Consider the following 16,631-nt stretch of genomic DNA (forward strand, 5'->3'; position numbering starts at 1 on the left):
CATGAAGCGTCCACGGAAACACTTCATCGCTGCCACCCCGACGGTATACGACTGAGGGAGCGAGTTGCGAGTGTTCGCGTAAATCTGGAATATGACACAACGGCAACTGACGCGTGGGAAGGAGGACAATAATACTATGGCAGATATAGAACAACGGACACGCATTTCCAGCAGATGCCACGCCTGCGCAGGGAAGTTCGTTCTACGTCCTGTAGGTGGCAGCATGCTCAGCAGATATAGTCGCCAGTCGTACCCGAAACTGGTGCATCGTAATAAAAGCACCTCTCTACCGGTAGATAAAAATTTAAATTTTCGGGAATTCCCGTGCCCAATCCAGGCCCGGGTTACGAAGCGCGCCGTAGGGGACGTCTTCCAGATTAATTTCGACAACCTGGGGATCTTCACGTGCACTAAATACTCGGGAAAATGGCGTATTTATTTTCCCCTTCCATCAGGGAAACTGCTGCCGTGGCCTGTAATCGAACCCGCGTCCTTGGGCTCAGTAGCGCAATGCCTTACCCACTGAGCCACCGCGGCCACGTTTCTACCGGGAGTGATGCCAGCGCCAGCACTGTCACCTAACTAAAACAGAAGGCAAAGGATTAGCGCCAGTCACTCGTAAATCAAGGAAAGCATACAATATGAACACAAACGAACTGAAATAAAACCTAATGCATAGCGTCTAATACACTAATTTTCCAATTATTTTAGATATTCCCGCGCTTCTCATGCCCAGGATTTAGGGACACGCGCCGCCAAAACCTGATTGCGCCCTCTCCCGGCGGCGCAGTCTTCCTATTGTCCAGTCTTCCTTTCTTCCTCATGCAACTTTTTTCCCTCCTCAGTACCCCGCAGAGTAACATGTATAGCGGCGTTAACATTCCGGCAGACCTCTCTGCTTTCCGCTCATAAAGAGCTTTCTCTCTCTCTCTCTCTTTCTCTCTGGCGGTGTTATTACGAAAAGTTGATTGTTTAACGCGTCTCTGTATATACGTTTTGCATGTATATAGTTGTGCATCAATTGAAATTGTAACGCCTCAATATAGTGAATTTTTTTATGTATATAATTGTGTATAGGTAGTGTATATATTTCCCCGAGCATGTCTTGCCTTTTTTTACCAGCGCCTGGCCGCGCCAGGTTATTTTAGCTTTTTAGAGCTGAGCCGAGGTTTCCTCTATTTATTGTGCGCCGCGCCGGGCGACCTTGTTTAGTATGTGAAGATGGTTTCCCCCGTTCGATATTTTTGTGTATCAACAGTGTTGCCGATCCAATTCGATGGTTCGGGATAAAATAACGATGAAAACGAGATGCTCACCGGGCAAACACCGCTACATTTTGGTCTACGACGCTACGTGCACGTCACTTCGTAGGGCGCTTCTTCAACGTTTGTGTTTACTTGATTGTGGTGGACATGTCATTCCATTTTAATATCATTCAACTGTTCAATGAATGGTTCCTGTAACTCTGCGTTTCTGTTTCAATAAACATTTATCTGTACACCTTTCTCCAGTAAAATAATTAGCATAGAAAGAGTAGCTAATTGAAAGGGTGTGCCGGCGTTGGGAACTTGCGTAATGGAATCTGAAATATTTTACTATGCTGAAATATTTTACTATAGGGACAAAGAAACGCTTGCATCGTTCTACGCGTTGAAAGAGGATTATTTCGGTTTGGGGACTACAGCATTCGGCAACCTTTCAGAGGAGCCGCGATGGCTAGTCACGATTACAAAAAACAGAACAAACGAGAACCCAGGACTGGTCAATGATACGCAAGGAAGTACTGACGATAAGGAGTACTGAGATACTTAAAGGGAAGGCTATACGTAAGATGCTGAAGTGTATGTCTGTATAATTTGTATATTATGTGTAATAAAGCGCGTAGACTGGAACACCGACCCTAAATTCTAAAAGTACCAAATATGTCACTCAAGAAGTCACTAACCGTTACCAGGAGCCGTTAATAGTAATATAACCGCGCAATCTGGAAAACAGTGTCTACTTTTCGACAATAACCATATAGTAGTCGTATAGTAAAGAAACATCAAAATTACTAAAACAGTCAGTAACCATCACAAACAGCCATTAATCGCAATATAGACCCGCGTAACTCACAGGAGTACTGAAACAAAATTTTCGTGTAACGTTTTTTCGCTGCTATGGGTACCTATTACTCCTCATTAGACGGTCGATAGCAGCCTAAACAATCATTTACGGCGTCGTTTATTCGTGTCAGTTTCGGTTTCACAAAACGAACGAGTGGCCGCCATGACAGGAAATAGCACTTGACGCCACCATTCTTGTATCACCGCTGCGGGTGTGGACGCGCGCGTGAGCGACCGCTTGCGCTCGCCCAGACCGGCCGACAATCGCTAGCGCTTGTTCCATCTGCTTCTTTCTAGGTCCCTGTTCGTTTTTCACTGGTGAAATGGTTCTAAGTCAAAACCAACTAGCCCACCTTTCAGCCTTACCCCAAATCCATGACGTGTACACACGGTGTAGCGGCGCGCCAACCGCAGCCAGCGCGTCCGCTACGTCACGGGAGCCCAGACATCGGCAGTTTGGGGCAAGTAGTACATGATGTCATGGTATACCCCTTTCTGGGCTTTCTTGTGCGAGCTGAGATTAAGATGGATATAAAATACGTTATACGAAACAGCTACTGTTGGAACTCTGGGAGAGGTCCCATAATAAAAAGAAAGCATTTTACATAGTTATCTCAGCTGTGAAATTTCGTGTCCCTACTCCTTTAAGCGACCAAATATTACTATGAGATTTTATTGGATCCAGCCATTTTATAAAATGAGCTGTACGTGTTAATGTATTCAGAACGGCTAAGGAGAAATTATAAATAGAGAGGACAAAAGAAAGCAAGGCTCGTTAGGCCTTTTGGCGCGTAGGACATCTTGACGCGTTGGACCACTTGACCCGTTGGATCTTTCGACACGTTGGACCTTTCGATTCGTTAGACCTCTTGACACGTTGTACCTCTTGACTCGCCTGCCACGTGACTATTGGACCTCTTGTCTCTTTGGACCTCTTGACTCATTGGACGTCTTGATCAGAAGCGCTCGCCACAGCCCAGCGGGATGAACAAATGGGGTGACCAATTGTGCGAATTCGGCAAATGACGAAGTCAAACAGATCATTTAACATCACAAATTTCGTGTGTACTTGGACAACACGAGATGCGTGAATGCGTTTTGCGTACAGCTATGTCTCTGCGCAGGTGACTTTTATCATTTCAATTGAACGCTCGGCCACTTCATTTATCCTTTTTCAACACCCTAGGTGATCCGAATATTCATTCTGTAGCATTGTGGCGAGGATGTGAGTGAATGTTTCGATTCTTTGTGGGAAGTTTGCGATAACATTGCCGTCATTGTTATCGAGGCAAACATGTTTCTAAATGAATCAAAACTGCTGTGGGAGTTGTATTAATTTCATGTTCACTAAGCGAGAAAATATACCTACTAAAATACGGAGGTAAACACAAGCAGGGCGACACTCCGAAGCGAAATTTGAGAAGCATATATGCACCGTGTCGGTGCATGCCTCACATTGATACAACACATTGCATCACATGTTCTTGTATAAATGGGCTACTTCTTGCAGGCTTTTAATAATCAGACGTGTTTTGTCTTTAAAACCCCCTTTTTGCTGTAATCTGATTCTCGCAGCAGTGCCAAAGTCTCGCCGCACGTTGGAGTGGCCATCGTCCTGGCGGTTTCCGTGGCTTTCATCGTCAACATGATGCCCGACACCGCAGACTCTGAGGACAGCGAGCTGAGCCACAGCGTGCAGCCGCAGCAGCTGTCGAACGCTTCGACAAACCACTCCGGCATTTCCAATCCTAACGGCACTACTGCTGACAACACCAAAGAGACCATTCCGGCCAAGTCGAATGAAGCAACTGGCAACCAGCAGACCGTGATGATGCTTAATAGGCCGACGGGGGATTCGGACGGAGCAGTTGACTATGCGTCAAGCGGCGGCATGAATTCGGGGCAAAACCCCGGGAACGCGAGTGACGGTTCGGATGACTGGGCCACGCAAGAGGTTCTAGGCATAACTTCACAAGGCTTAGTGCGTGGAGATGTTAGCTCAGACACAGAGGCACCCGTCGAGATGTGGAATCGACCTGTGCTTTTGTCTTCAATGACTACAGATGTGTACCCGAATTAGACGACGCTGAAAGTAGACGGAGAATCCAGCAGTGCCAGCCATAAGAAACTGTCGACTGCACAGTGCATAACGCAGGCGGCGCGCAAGTCTACGCAACACATAGATGCGAAGAAAATGGCAGGAATTTCGCTCGCGTTTGCACAGAGCGTGACTGCACAACGTCGTGTCCGCCGCAGCCGGGACGTCGTAAGGCATCCTTTGGCTACCACCGATAAAAGGGTCCGGGTACCGGAGACGTAAATATCTCGTTTCTTCGTGGTAGAACTGCATCTCTGAACGACGGCACCTGAACTTGTTCTGGGGCGAATATCTGCCTGAAGGAGAGATTTCTCTTACTACGAGATCTCGTTTCGGGAAAAACGGTGTACGAAGTGGCGAATAAACGAAGATCTTCAGTGCACGCACTAACACAATCATTTCGTACGCGGTCGGAAGAGCTTAGGGATACGTTCTGTCTGTTGAATAAAGAGAAAGAAGCGCGCCACGAGGCAGGCAGCGGGGGCTCGCTCCACGAGCGCGGCTCTCGCGGCAGTCGTTCGTAGGCATCGCTGATAACCGGACGTCTGGTTTACTGGTTCCCTTTCGCTACACATTCTCTGGTGCCGAAACCCGGGACCAATGTCCGCCGGGCCTCCTTGGGGAGCGAGCAAATAGACGAGGGTGCGGTGCGGGTGGTGAACAGGGCCGCCTGAGGTTGAAGGACGGGGCTTGCGGAAGAGTCTTCGCTCGCGGAGAAGCGTACGCGCGTTCGCAGGGCGCAGATACGCTCGTCGAAATCGATCGCTTCCAAAACGTCGGCATCAAATTCTTCATCCTTCAGGTTGTCCTGAACTTGAGCGTCGAGTTGGTGTAGGCTCACCTGGTCATGCAAGATGAGGTCGAGGACATTTTGTCTATCAAGGGTCGTTGCTGCGTGGCTCCGCAGCAAGGCGTCGAGGACTGTCATGGTCCCGGATACGGTCGCTCGCAGGACATCTCGGCGAATACGAAGAGCGTCCATGGCACCAGTCGATGAAGCAAGACGCTGCAGAGCAGAGCAGAGGCTCTGTATGCAGCTCAAACGCTTCCGCGGTCAGCCAGATTTACTAAGGCAATACGACAAGACCATCCGCACATACTTTGATGAGGGCCATGCGGAACGAGTGACCTGCGACAAAGAGGATGGGAAACCGAACACCTACTATATGCCACACCATGGTGTCGTGCGTCGTGATGCTGTGACAACCAAGCTTCGAGTTGTTTTCGACGCGTCGTCCCATGTTCCCTGCCATCCATCCTTGAACAGCGTGCTACTGAAAGGCCCAAAGTTAGACGCAAACTTACTGAAGTTGCTGGTTGAGTTCCGGTGCCATCACGTCGTTCTCGTGGCAGACATAAAGAAAGCGTACCTGCAGATGGTTATTCGCGAGGAAGATCGGGACGCTTTAAGGTTCCTCTGGGTGGAGCACCTTCCGAATGAAGAAGACCCTCTTCCTCAGATAGTCCACTGGCGCATGACAAGAGTGCCATTCGGAGCCACGTCTAGCCCATTCCTACTCGCCGCAACACTTCGTCACCACCTAAAGGAATGTAAAGAGCAGTTCCCAGACACGGTCGCCAAACTGGTCGACGCGTTTTACGTGGACGACCTTGTCGTCGGGGTCGACAACGCCGAGCAAGCCAAGCGTATCTACGCCGAGTCGAGGTCCATTTTGGCGGGTGCTGGTATGGAACTGAGGAAATGGGCCTCGAACCTTTCGTCCCTGCGAAGCCAATTCCTTGAAGACAACGTGGCTTTTGAAACGGAAGGAGGGGACCCTTGTAACATGAAGGTGCTCGGTATGCAGTGGGACCGCTCAGACGACAGTGTCGTGCTAAGTGCGGACAATGTCGCCACCTTTGTATCCACAAAGCCAGTGACAAAGAGGACAATGCTCCAGTCGTTCGCGCGGCTCTACGACCCTCTAGGATTTCTGGCCCCTTTCACCGTTCGAGCGAAGATCATTTTCCAAGACTTATGGAAACTGCAGCATCCGTGGGATTCACCACTGCCGACGGCTCAACTCAATGCGTGGAACAGCTGGTGCAGCGAGCTCAGCGACCTAAGACGCATTTGCTTGCCACGGCATGCCTTCACGATGAAGTACACGGAACACGACACTCGAGAGCTCCACGTGTTCGCTGACGCAAGCCCGAGAGCCTATGGTACTGCTGTCTACGTCCGGTCGTTATCATGGGAAACCGGAAGATGGGAAGTGAACCTGCTGCTCAGCAAAGGCCGCATTGCACCCATCAAAACCACCTCTCTCCCACGCCTTGAGCTCCTCGCCTGTTTGATAGCTGCCCGACTATTTGATTTCCTGAAACGGCTACCGTGCCTGTCAGAAGTTCGGTATTTCTTCTGGACCGATTCAAAAATCGCCCTCCATTGGATTTCGGGGGAACCGAGCCGATGGCCGCCATTCGTGAGAAATCGCGTGTCCGAGATACAACGACTGACACAAGGCCAAGGGACGTGGGCTCATTGTCGCAGCAAGGATAACCCAGCCGATTTGATTACTCGAGGCCTTGCCGCATCCGCTGTCGCAGCCACGGAAATGTGGTGGCATGGCCCACATTGGCTCGCACTGCAATCTCAGGATAGGCCAACGGACAGAGAAAGAGTTGCGGACGTCGGTGAACCGCCATCTCTACAGACAGCTTCATGCGCGCTAGTAACAACGCCAGCTGAGCCGTTGCTAAGTATCAAGTCGTACAGTCGGTACTCCAGGCTTCTTCGGGTAACTGCCTGGATACAGCGCTTCGTCGAAAATACGCGAAAGTTAACGCATTCAGCAAGGGGACCACTGACGAGCGATAAAGTTCTCAAGGCGGAACGCTACTGGCTCCGGTTCGTACAGAACGAAGCTTTTCCGGAGGATATGCGAGCGTTGTCACGTGGTCAGCGTGCCGGAACTGCAACTCGCCTCATTTTACTACGGCCGTTTTTGGACGACGATGGAATCCTGCGCGTCGGCGGACGCCTACAGCAGTTAGGATCCTCGGTTGACACCCGTCACCCCGTCATCCTGCCGGGCCGTCACGACTTTTCCCGGCTACTAATCATCGCAACCCACCAGCGCCTGTTGCACGCGGGTGTTGACAGCACTCTCACAGAACTGAGAGACCGATTTTGGATTATCAAGGGTCGTCAAGTGGTGAAGACAGTGCTGCACGGATGCTTGCTTTGTCGTCGACACAAACTCACACCAGAAACAGCTCCAGTTGCGCCTCTACCACGAGATCGTATCACTGAATCCAGTCCGTTCGAAGTTGTCGGTGTAGACTTCTGTGGACCGCTGTTCTGTCGCACGAAGAATCCTGCGCAAACAAAGGCCTACGTCGCCGTTTTCTCCTGTGGTGTGACACGAGCCGTCCACCTTGAGCTCACATCTCAGATGACGTCATCGAGCTTCTTGTCTGCTTTCAGGCGGTTTATCGCTAGACGCGGTATTCCATCGACAATTTACTCGGATAACGCCTTAGCCTTCCACCACTGCGCACGCTCTCTCCGTTCGGCTCCGGAAGACCCCGTCCTTGATTTTTGCAGCGGCCGCAACATTTCCTGGAAATTTAACGTCGAAAGAGCTCCGTGGTGGGGTGGTTGGTGGGAACGCTTAATCCGGCTCACCAAGGAGACATTACGGCGAATTCTCGGCCGCAGTTGCCTCACTACTGAAGAGCTGCAGACGACGCTTTGCGAAGTCGAGGCAGTAATTAACAGCCGGCCCCTTACGTATATCTCGGCAGACGCGGCTGAGCCATACCCGCTGACCCCAGCGCACTTCTGGCTGGGCAAAAGTAACACGTGCCTGCCTCAGCAACTCGGCCTTCCAGAACCGCTGTCCACGGGCAGCGAGCTACGCAGACGAGCTCGGCACCGTCAGATCGTAACGGAGCGTCTTTGGCGTCGATGGAAACGAGAGTACCTCCTGTTGCTCCGATCCGCTCACGAGGCAACAGCGCAGCTTCCCTCCAGGCTCCAAGTGGGGGACGTAGTGCTCGTACAGGACAATTCGCCGCCGGCCTTCTGGCAACTTGGGCGCATTCTTCAACTATTTCCCGGACGCGACGGAGTTGTGCGCTCGTGTTCCCTACGCCTGTCATCGGGACGGGAAATACGTCGTCCAGTGCAGCGGCTGTGCTTTTTTGAAGCAAACCCCTGATCAACTTGGGGCCGCGGGAGTATGTTGAATAAAGAGAAAGAAGCGCGCCACGAGGCAGGCAGCGGGGGCTCGCTCCACGAGCGCGGCTCTCGCGGCAGTCGTTCGTAGGCATCGCTGATAACCGGACGTCTGGTTTACTGGTTCCCTTTCGCTTAATACGAAGAGCGTCCATGGCACCAGTCGATGAAGCAAGACGCTGGGGTTGCGAATAACAAGGGAACAAGGGCGGGCTTGGGCACGAGCCGAAAGGGGCGGCGGCCGAGGGCAAGGCTTCCAGGATAAAGCAGTACGAAGGTATCCAAGCCTCGCGTGCCTCGGAGCCGCTGCGCCGTCGAACGTAGATTCGCTCGTGCGCCGGTTCCCGGGTTTCGGCACCAGAAAATGTGTAACGAAATGTGTAACGAAAGAGGACCAGCGTCTGGCTTCCGATGTGGTGATCGAGTCGATAAGCGAGGCCGAGCGCGCACCCCGATCCTCCTCTTCCTCTTCTCCTACTGTCGCCCCCTGCCTGCGCTTCTTTATTTCTCAACACTGTCTCCATGGATCGATGCTCACCAAAAATAACGGTGAACTAAAGTGGCAATCGTTGTATTACCTTCGTCCTGATTAAATTTCGCACATATTGGTAAGTATATGGCGGAACGACGGGGCTATGAGCTAGTGTACCGAGGAAATTTCGTGTCCGTGAGTAGAAACTCCTAGCACTTTACTCGCAACAGCAGGCTAGTGATCTTTGATGTGCATCATTTATCCCCAGGTTTCTGCAGTTGAATGCATTTTGCGCGCGGATGATAATGTACGGTGGATATGGTAGCGATCAGACGCACGGCACCATCCTGTTTTTCGGAATCCTGGACATGCATTTGTAATCTCTCAAGTCTATGGTCATACTTGGATCGTGTGTGTTAAACCCTTCATTGTGGTGCTGGGAAATTCAAATGTTGATATTTCTGCACCAGAAAGAGCGGTTCACGAGAACGATATGTTCTGGAGGGGTATGCTTTGCTACGTCACGCTTATGGAAAGCAGTAAAATAATGCCGCAGCAGTTGTGCACAGACCTGACATTGTCAATGAACGTGCCGTCGGTTGGGACTGCACCTTATCACCGTGACCACAAAGCCATCGCAATCATCATTGGAAAGTAATGAACGATGCAACAGAGCTCTTCTAACCCCAATTCCTGAAGGCAATTATACAGCTTCACCACTCAACCTTTTGTGCTCAGCGGTAAGTTTTAAATGGATATATGCACGGCCTTTGCTGAGCGACATGACCTTGAGCGGTGTGGTCTAGATCGAGCGATATGGTGACAGTGCAAGAATCATTACATTTGATGCCCAAATAAAAGGAATGACGTCAAAGAGTCACTGACGATTCAGCGTCTAAAGGTCCAACGAGACGGAAGGTCCAACGAGACGAATCGTCCAACAGTGGATATTCTGTCTCGTTGGATCTTTCGTCTCGTTAGACATTCAGGCTCGATTGGACCTTCAGACTTGGTGGATCTTTCGTCTCGTTGGACAGTCAGACTTGGTGGATCTTTCGTCTCGTTGTACATTCAGGCTCGCTGATCACGTGACGAATTGGAGCTTTAGACACGTTGGATTTTTTTTCTCGTTGGACATTCAGCCCACAAGGGGTCACTGACGGAGGGTAACACTCGATTGTCACTGTCGAAAGGTGCTGAGGTCATAACCTCGCTTTCCATGAGGACCGCAGAGTAGAAAAGCGAAAATGGGTATGGAAAAGGTGCGGGGAGTGAGGCAGCAAAGGATGGCACGAAAGTGGGAGAGTGTGCAGAAATTACAGGATGGGGGGTAATGGGAAGGAAGAAATGTGTCGCGTGGAAGATAATAGAAAAAGACTGGTGTTGAAGAAAGTGTCGGATAAAGTCACAGACTATGTCTGGTAGGAGAAGACAACTTAGGACCTGTAAGATTGCAGAGAGACTAAGGTTGTCATACGCATTGCATATGACCATGGCTAGTGCAGTCCTCTCACGGCGAGAACAGCCTCCCACCAAAACCATCGAGGCCAGTTATTCCAAGTACCCTCAGTACCAAGATGAGCCCTTAATCCGGTTTGTGCCGAGTGATACCGTTGAAAAGTGTGACGCCACCACTGATCACTGCTGAAATGGAGTGTCAGAGCATTGTCCATTGGGTTACGTTATATCCCGAAGTGAAATTGAGAGTCGAGCTAGTTGGTGAAAATACATTGTTGAAACTTAGGCGCCATATATAAAATACGGAGAAGAAAGGACGACATCATTGCATACTAACAAATGAAAGTATTATTTTCACAGAAAAAGCATATCTACTCTCTCACAGTAAAAAAACAGACACCTGTCGTTGATACACATGCGTATACGTGGGTAAGACACAAAAACATAATCTGACCCCCCGCAACAACCCTCTTTCCTTCAGAGCTGTGCCTTCCTTCTCAGAAATACCGAGAGATGGTTGGCTAACACAGCTCGAGCTTCTAATCTGTATGTGGAATGTCTTGGCCAGCTCTCCGATTGCGCGATCACGGTGCTTGAAAAGTGCTTCCGTATCGTGAAAGCTCGATTCAAAGCCACATTCGGAGCAATGTGAGGCCAACTGAGTGCGACGTTTCCCCTTCAAAAAAGAGTGATGTCTGTTAAGGCACACATTAATGCACCGGCCAGTCTGGCCCACATGCACGCGACCACCGGTCAGAATAATGCAGTTAACCGACATTAGTGTTGCACGGTACAAAACGTATTCCCTGCACGATTCTCCAAACACGTGAGGCAACGCGTCCACCGGTGACAACTGTCTTGCTAACCATTGCTATGCTCTGACCAGTGTATACTTGGCAGAAAAAATCGGCTCCAGTCCACGCTGTGAAGGTGGTTTGAAAGAGCTTTAAACGACAGCCGAAACAATGGCCCATGCGACGTCAATTGAATTCACACGCATGGCTCTGCGAAGAGCGAAACCAAAGATTCTGCCAGCTGTTACCTGGAATTCACGGGGTGGTGTCCCTAACGCAGGAGCGTCGGCCACAGCCGGGCTAGAGTCGCGGACGACGCTGCCGCTTTAGTCCGGCCGTGCATCGGCAGAAAACGGAGAGGAGCGTCTTTCGAAGGGTGAAACAGCCGAACCTAGCCATCTTGATGTGCTAACTAGGGGCTACACCACCGCGCGACAGAAGCGCAGACACCGAAACGATTCCGCGTGGGAGCTTAGTGATTTCTGTTTATATCAATTTAAACTAGTTACTTTGGTAAGTTGAGAATGGCGAGAAAGCTGAGAGAACTTTTATAATCGCTATTCATCAGATCCGTTGCTCCTTTCACCTTTTGTAATGCTTGTTAAAACACAACCGAATTGATATTCACCAATTCAGAAAACGGAGTCGCATTTGTGGCAAGCAGTGCGCAAAAGGTAGCGTTTCACTAGCGGGCGATGTCTGTATGTGGTCTCTACCTTGTATTTTACCGCCCTACATAACCAATTTTTAAGGTATTTTTGCCGTACGATCACTTAATTCCATCGGGTCCGGGTTACCCAGAATGTGCTGTCGAACAAGTTAATCAAGGCGTGCGAAGGGAGAGCGCAATTAAACCGACGCAAGCCAGAACAGGACAGAAATAACCGTCGTAAAAGCAAACGACAAAGCCGTCCCCCAACGCGGCCGCCGGTGCGAACAAGAAACTGTGAGCGGGGAACGCTGGGTAATAGCACTAGGGTGCCTCGATGCGCGCCCGCTCTGCGGAGGGTGGCGCCACTCTTTGAAGGGGTCGTCGCCGCCGCCAAGACCGGTTCTCGGGAGGCGCCGCCGCCATTTTCTTGCATCCCGCCCCCGCCGACTCCCGCGCTAGGCGCGCGAAAAGCGGCGCTCTTCACAAAATCTCTTTGCAGAATGGCTGGGTGCTGCGTTCTCTTGTGTTCTAGCAGCGATAAATATCTCTGGAGCATGTTTCGTGTCCTAGAGACCCAAAAAGGCGGCTTCTGTGGACGGTGAAGATCAAGCCGGACAAGTAGCAGCCGACGAAGCACTCCTGCATATGCAGTGCAAGTACCCGGCTTCCAAGCAGTGCAAAATCTATTTGGGGCTATTGTAAGCTTGTCTGTGCGGCTGTTTCTCGATACCAGACGCACGGTTTTACGTGTTTATGTTGGAGGTTTCATCATGCTTTTGCGGCCTTTTTATATTTCGATCGATGCAAACGGACGTGGCCTCTTAAAGCGGGGGGCGATATAAAACATGTGGCGCTTTGCATCTTTAGTCATTTCACTTTGTATCACGAAATAAGGCGCTCGTTGTAAAAAGTTGTGCGACCTTTCTCAGTCCCGAAGCGTCACCCCGGCGCATCACGCTTACTTCCCCAAAAGCCAATTTTTTGGCAGTGTGAATGATATATCCCAAAGCGTAAAACTGCATGCGACGCGTTATGCTCGTGTTTCTCCGTGTTGTCTCAACTTAAGGTATGTTATAAATCTTGTTGTGCGCAAAAATTTTAATATTTAAGACATTTATTGTCGCTTATCATGCCATAAAAGTAGCGCATGGAGGTGAAAAGAAATGTGTTAATTACACCTCTATTATGTGAATCATGTGGGGATGTGAGCCGATACGCGTGGATGCCGGTTTGTTTGATTGGCTTGATTTCCCGTCATTTATTCTTATTTCTCGGGAGCAAAAGGCACCTATATTGACAATTTAGCGTGCGGCTCACTTTGAAGGATCCTGTTTTGACAAATCCGTGCAGATGGATGGATGGAGCTGAAGCCAAATGCTGTGCTAACGCCTTTCCCAATCAGAGGTCGGCATTTACCATTTCATTCACTGCGTGTTTTCGTATAAGTGCGTACATTACTTTAAAAATCGGTCCAAAGCAGCGAAAGCCACCCGGAGACAGAACGCAGCCTGAGCCCACATCCAACAATGAAGAGGTGGACAACCCCGCTGAAAAACTTCACGCATCATCAGACAGCGGAAATCCTCCCCGAGTCAACTCACAAGAGACGCCATCGGTATCACAAGAGACGGTATCACAAGAGACGTCATAGGAAAACCTCCAACTCAACAGCCCAGGTGTCGAAGCTTTGAATGTCGAAATTCCAAACTCGACCAATAAAACTCTCACAGCTAGTGAGACACAAAGGGATTGAGCTGAGTTGAAAAAGCAGTTGGCAGACCTGGAAAGAAGATACACCGCACTTCAAGAACATCACACACATGCTGAGAACGCAATTCAAAACCTCAAAGAGCAAGTTCGAAAACATTCGAGCGTAATCATCATTACCTGTATTATAACTGCAGGGAAGTGTGTTTGTATCATTTTGTACATAATGTATTATGTATCAGCAGTGGAGGATGTCGTTCATCACTTTGTGCATAGTATATTTTTGCTTCAAGGTATTAAATGATTTTCCTACATCCGTGTAAGCCTTTATGTTTAGATTGCAGCCCAAGGACGCTGGTTCGATTCTCGACGAGCGGCCGTTTTTCTGATGGAGACGAAAATACAAAACGCCCGTTTGTTCGAGATTTCGGCGCATGTTAAAGATTCCTAGGTGGTCAAAATTAATCCGTAGCCCTCCACTACGGCGCCTCATCACCTATGTAGCGTAGGCGCTTTAAACCTCACCAATCAATCAATCACGTTCAGATTGCACAGTGCATGCATGACACACTTTGCCGCCAGGAAATCCTATATATGTAAGTACCGAATAATAGTTTCAGTGGCTGTAAGCGTGCCGGACATTCGCACTTGAATATGCAGCAGTTCCCTTCCTTCGTGTACTCCGCCTACTTTGTGCTATGTTTATATGTAAACGCAGCGACAGCAAGTTCACGGCACCGGTATGACACGACGGCGTGAAGTTTTCCGCCGTGTCACCTATCGTAAAAAAAGAAAGGCATTCACCATACCTTCGCTTGTCACCTCAAAATAGAGAATCCTTCACCAAAACCTTACTCTTCTGTTCATCTACGCTAGAAAAAGAATGTCTATCAAAAGTAAAGCCAAATCAAGCCCACACTGTTAGCGAGACCAGCACTATCAAGGCGCGTCACGCAGCAAACGCGCGCCCCGCGCCTAGCGGATGCAAGAAAATGGCGGTCGCGCTAGCAGACGACGCGGTTGTCCTCACCCTCAGCGGAGCGGGCCCGCATCGAGGCACCCTAAATAGCACCCCATCGCCGCGCCATCTACACTTTGCTCCGGTTGCAAAAACCACCCGCTCCATCTCCATCCGCGTCGAAGTTTCCTGTCGCGCAGGCTACAAAAAATCATTTACTGGTAAAGGTAGAAAGCTTTGCTTTAGAAACCATCCAAGGGCTGAAAAACGAATTCCGCTCAGGAGCTTGAAATCGTCCATTAACATGTCGTGTCACGATAAGACGCAACGCAGCTTCTGTGATCCGGTTGTTCGGCTGAGAAATGCGGCTATCCTTTTTTTGTGTGTTGCAGTCCGTGTGTGCGCATATTGTGAAACAATCGCAAGGCAGCGCACAAGCCTAATCTTGACCAAAGTGAAAAAGTGGCTGTCATGCCCTATGTACGTGCGCTTTCATTTCGTTTGAAAAAGGCAGCTGACAGGTTCGGCCTTCCGGTGCTCTGCTTTGCCAAGAAAAAACTTGAGCAGTTTATGTTCAATGGTTAGCAAAAGATTTGGCACCGGTGCTGGCGATGCCGCACGTGGTTGTACAACAAACAATGAAATACGTTTTGTAGTGTGCAACGCTAATACCATCTATACTTCGTTATTCTGATCTGTGGTCGTGTGTATGTGGGCAAGACTACACCTTACGGAAGCATCACTCTTCTGGGAAGTGGAACCCTAGCACTCCATTGACCCCCCATTGTTTCGAATGTGGCGGTGAACCGCGCTTTTACAACACGGGCCTACTTTCAAACAACGTGATTACACAACAAGAGAACCGGCCGAAGCATTTTACATGCACAAGATTGGCTCGAGCTTGTTAGCGAGCCCTCCCTCTCAGTATTTTGGAGAAGGAAGCAGCAACATTTAAAGGAGGGGGGTAGGTGCCAGGGCAGCACAGTTCTTTTGTCGTACCCAGGTATGCCAATGGGAGGCGGTGACACGTGTCTGTTTTGCTGGCTCTGCGTGTGCATTTGTGTGTTTCTTGTAAAAATCAACCTTTCAGTTGTCAGTATGTGCCGTTGTCTTAGTTCTTTCTTGTTAGTTTTTTATAGTTAGCGCTAATTTTCAACGTTTACCCGCTGCCCGTGTCAGGTCTAGGAGGGCTTCCTCTGTAATTTTTTGTCGAATTTGGTGAATAATTTCCTAATTGAGTTCTCTGGAGCGCCACATAGCCTGTTACTTCACACAGTTTCGCATTGATGCCGATAGCTCTCAGAGTTTTCAGGTATGAGGCCGCTTGAGTGTGTGGTGTGCTTGCAATGCCGAAGTTTTGGTTTGGATCAATGGTGACTGTCCAGAAACTTAAGATCTTTTTGTCTTTGCACCGTTTTGCTCGGTGCCCTCGCTAGTGCTAGCGTTCCGATGGCATGTAGATGTAGGCCATTGCATGGTCATAAAATGACTGTGTTCGTCTCGCGGGAGCACTGGCTGCCGGCTAGACCTTATAACGGCGACGCGTTGGAAGTGTTGGGCTTTCTGACTCGGATGTATGTCCCACTCAAGAGGGTGTGCCATTCATATAACGGGTTCTTCGCAGTTTCGTCGTGACGCTTGCGTTGGTCCATTTCCCTGTCCCCGAGATCTGTTTAGGTGTCTTCAAAGCTCTTGAACAACCCTCTTTCCTCTTGGGCTGCCAGGGACTCTGGAATTGCGAGGACTATCCTCGGGTGACATGTAGGTGCTGATAACGATAACCCTCAGATGGCTGACCGGATTGCACTGAACGAAGTCCAGGGGAACAGTGCAATCTCTGGGTTGTTAGGTACATAGGTAGAAGCCCATTCTCAAAGATGTGTACGGTTAATGCGTGCATTTACGACATATTGCGGGCTTGGTCCATACCTTGGGATGTACAACTGGCATGTTCTCTGATTACCGCGTGAAGTCAAAAAGACCAGACCAGACTTCATGGTTTGGCTATCTACGTGAAGCGTTCTTAGACTGGGACTCTTTTTTTCTGGTCTTTCATTCCATAGTAAATTGTCACTTGAATTTCTCCTCAGTTAGTGAAATTCGTCTTCGTTTGCATAGGTAATTTGGCACCTTCTTTAGTGCCGCAGCTATGGTGCATGTAATAACATAATAAACGAAATGTTTCAACAGAATAGGTTGTATTC

General features: G+C 49.6%; 1 protein-coding gene across 1 annotated transcript in view; it reads left to right on the forward strand.

Moving 5' to 3' along the window:
• The first annotated feature begins 3,215 nt into the window (after positions 1-3,215).
• The window catches only part of LOC144159891 (uncharacterized), a 35,364-nt gene continuing 21,948 nt past the window's right edge, over positions 3,216-16,631 (forward strand). The window contains exons 1-2 of the mRNA XM_077691548.1: positions 3,216-3,229; positions 3,681-3,930. Of these exons, the coding sequence (XP_077547674.1) occupies positions 3,216-3,229; positions 3,681-3,930 (264 nt within the window). The remainder of the gene's footprint in view (positions 3,230-3,680; positions 3,931-16,631) is intronic.

This window comes from Haemaphysalis longicornis, unplaced genomic scaffold, assembly GCF_048455015.1.
Source record: "Haemaphysalis longicornis isolate Haplotype H1 unplaced genomic scaffold, Haemaphysalis longicornis Haplotype H1 scaffold_10, whole genome shotgun sequence".
Taxonomy (NCBI): domain Eukaryota; kingdom Metazoa; phylum Arthropoda; class Arachnida; order Ixodida; family Ixodidae; genus Haemaphysalis; species Haemaphysalis longicornis.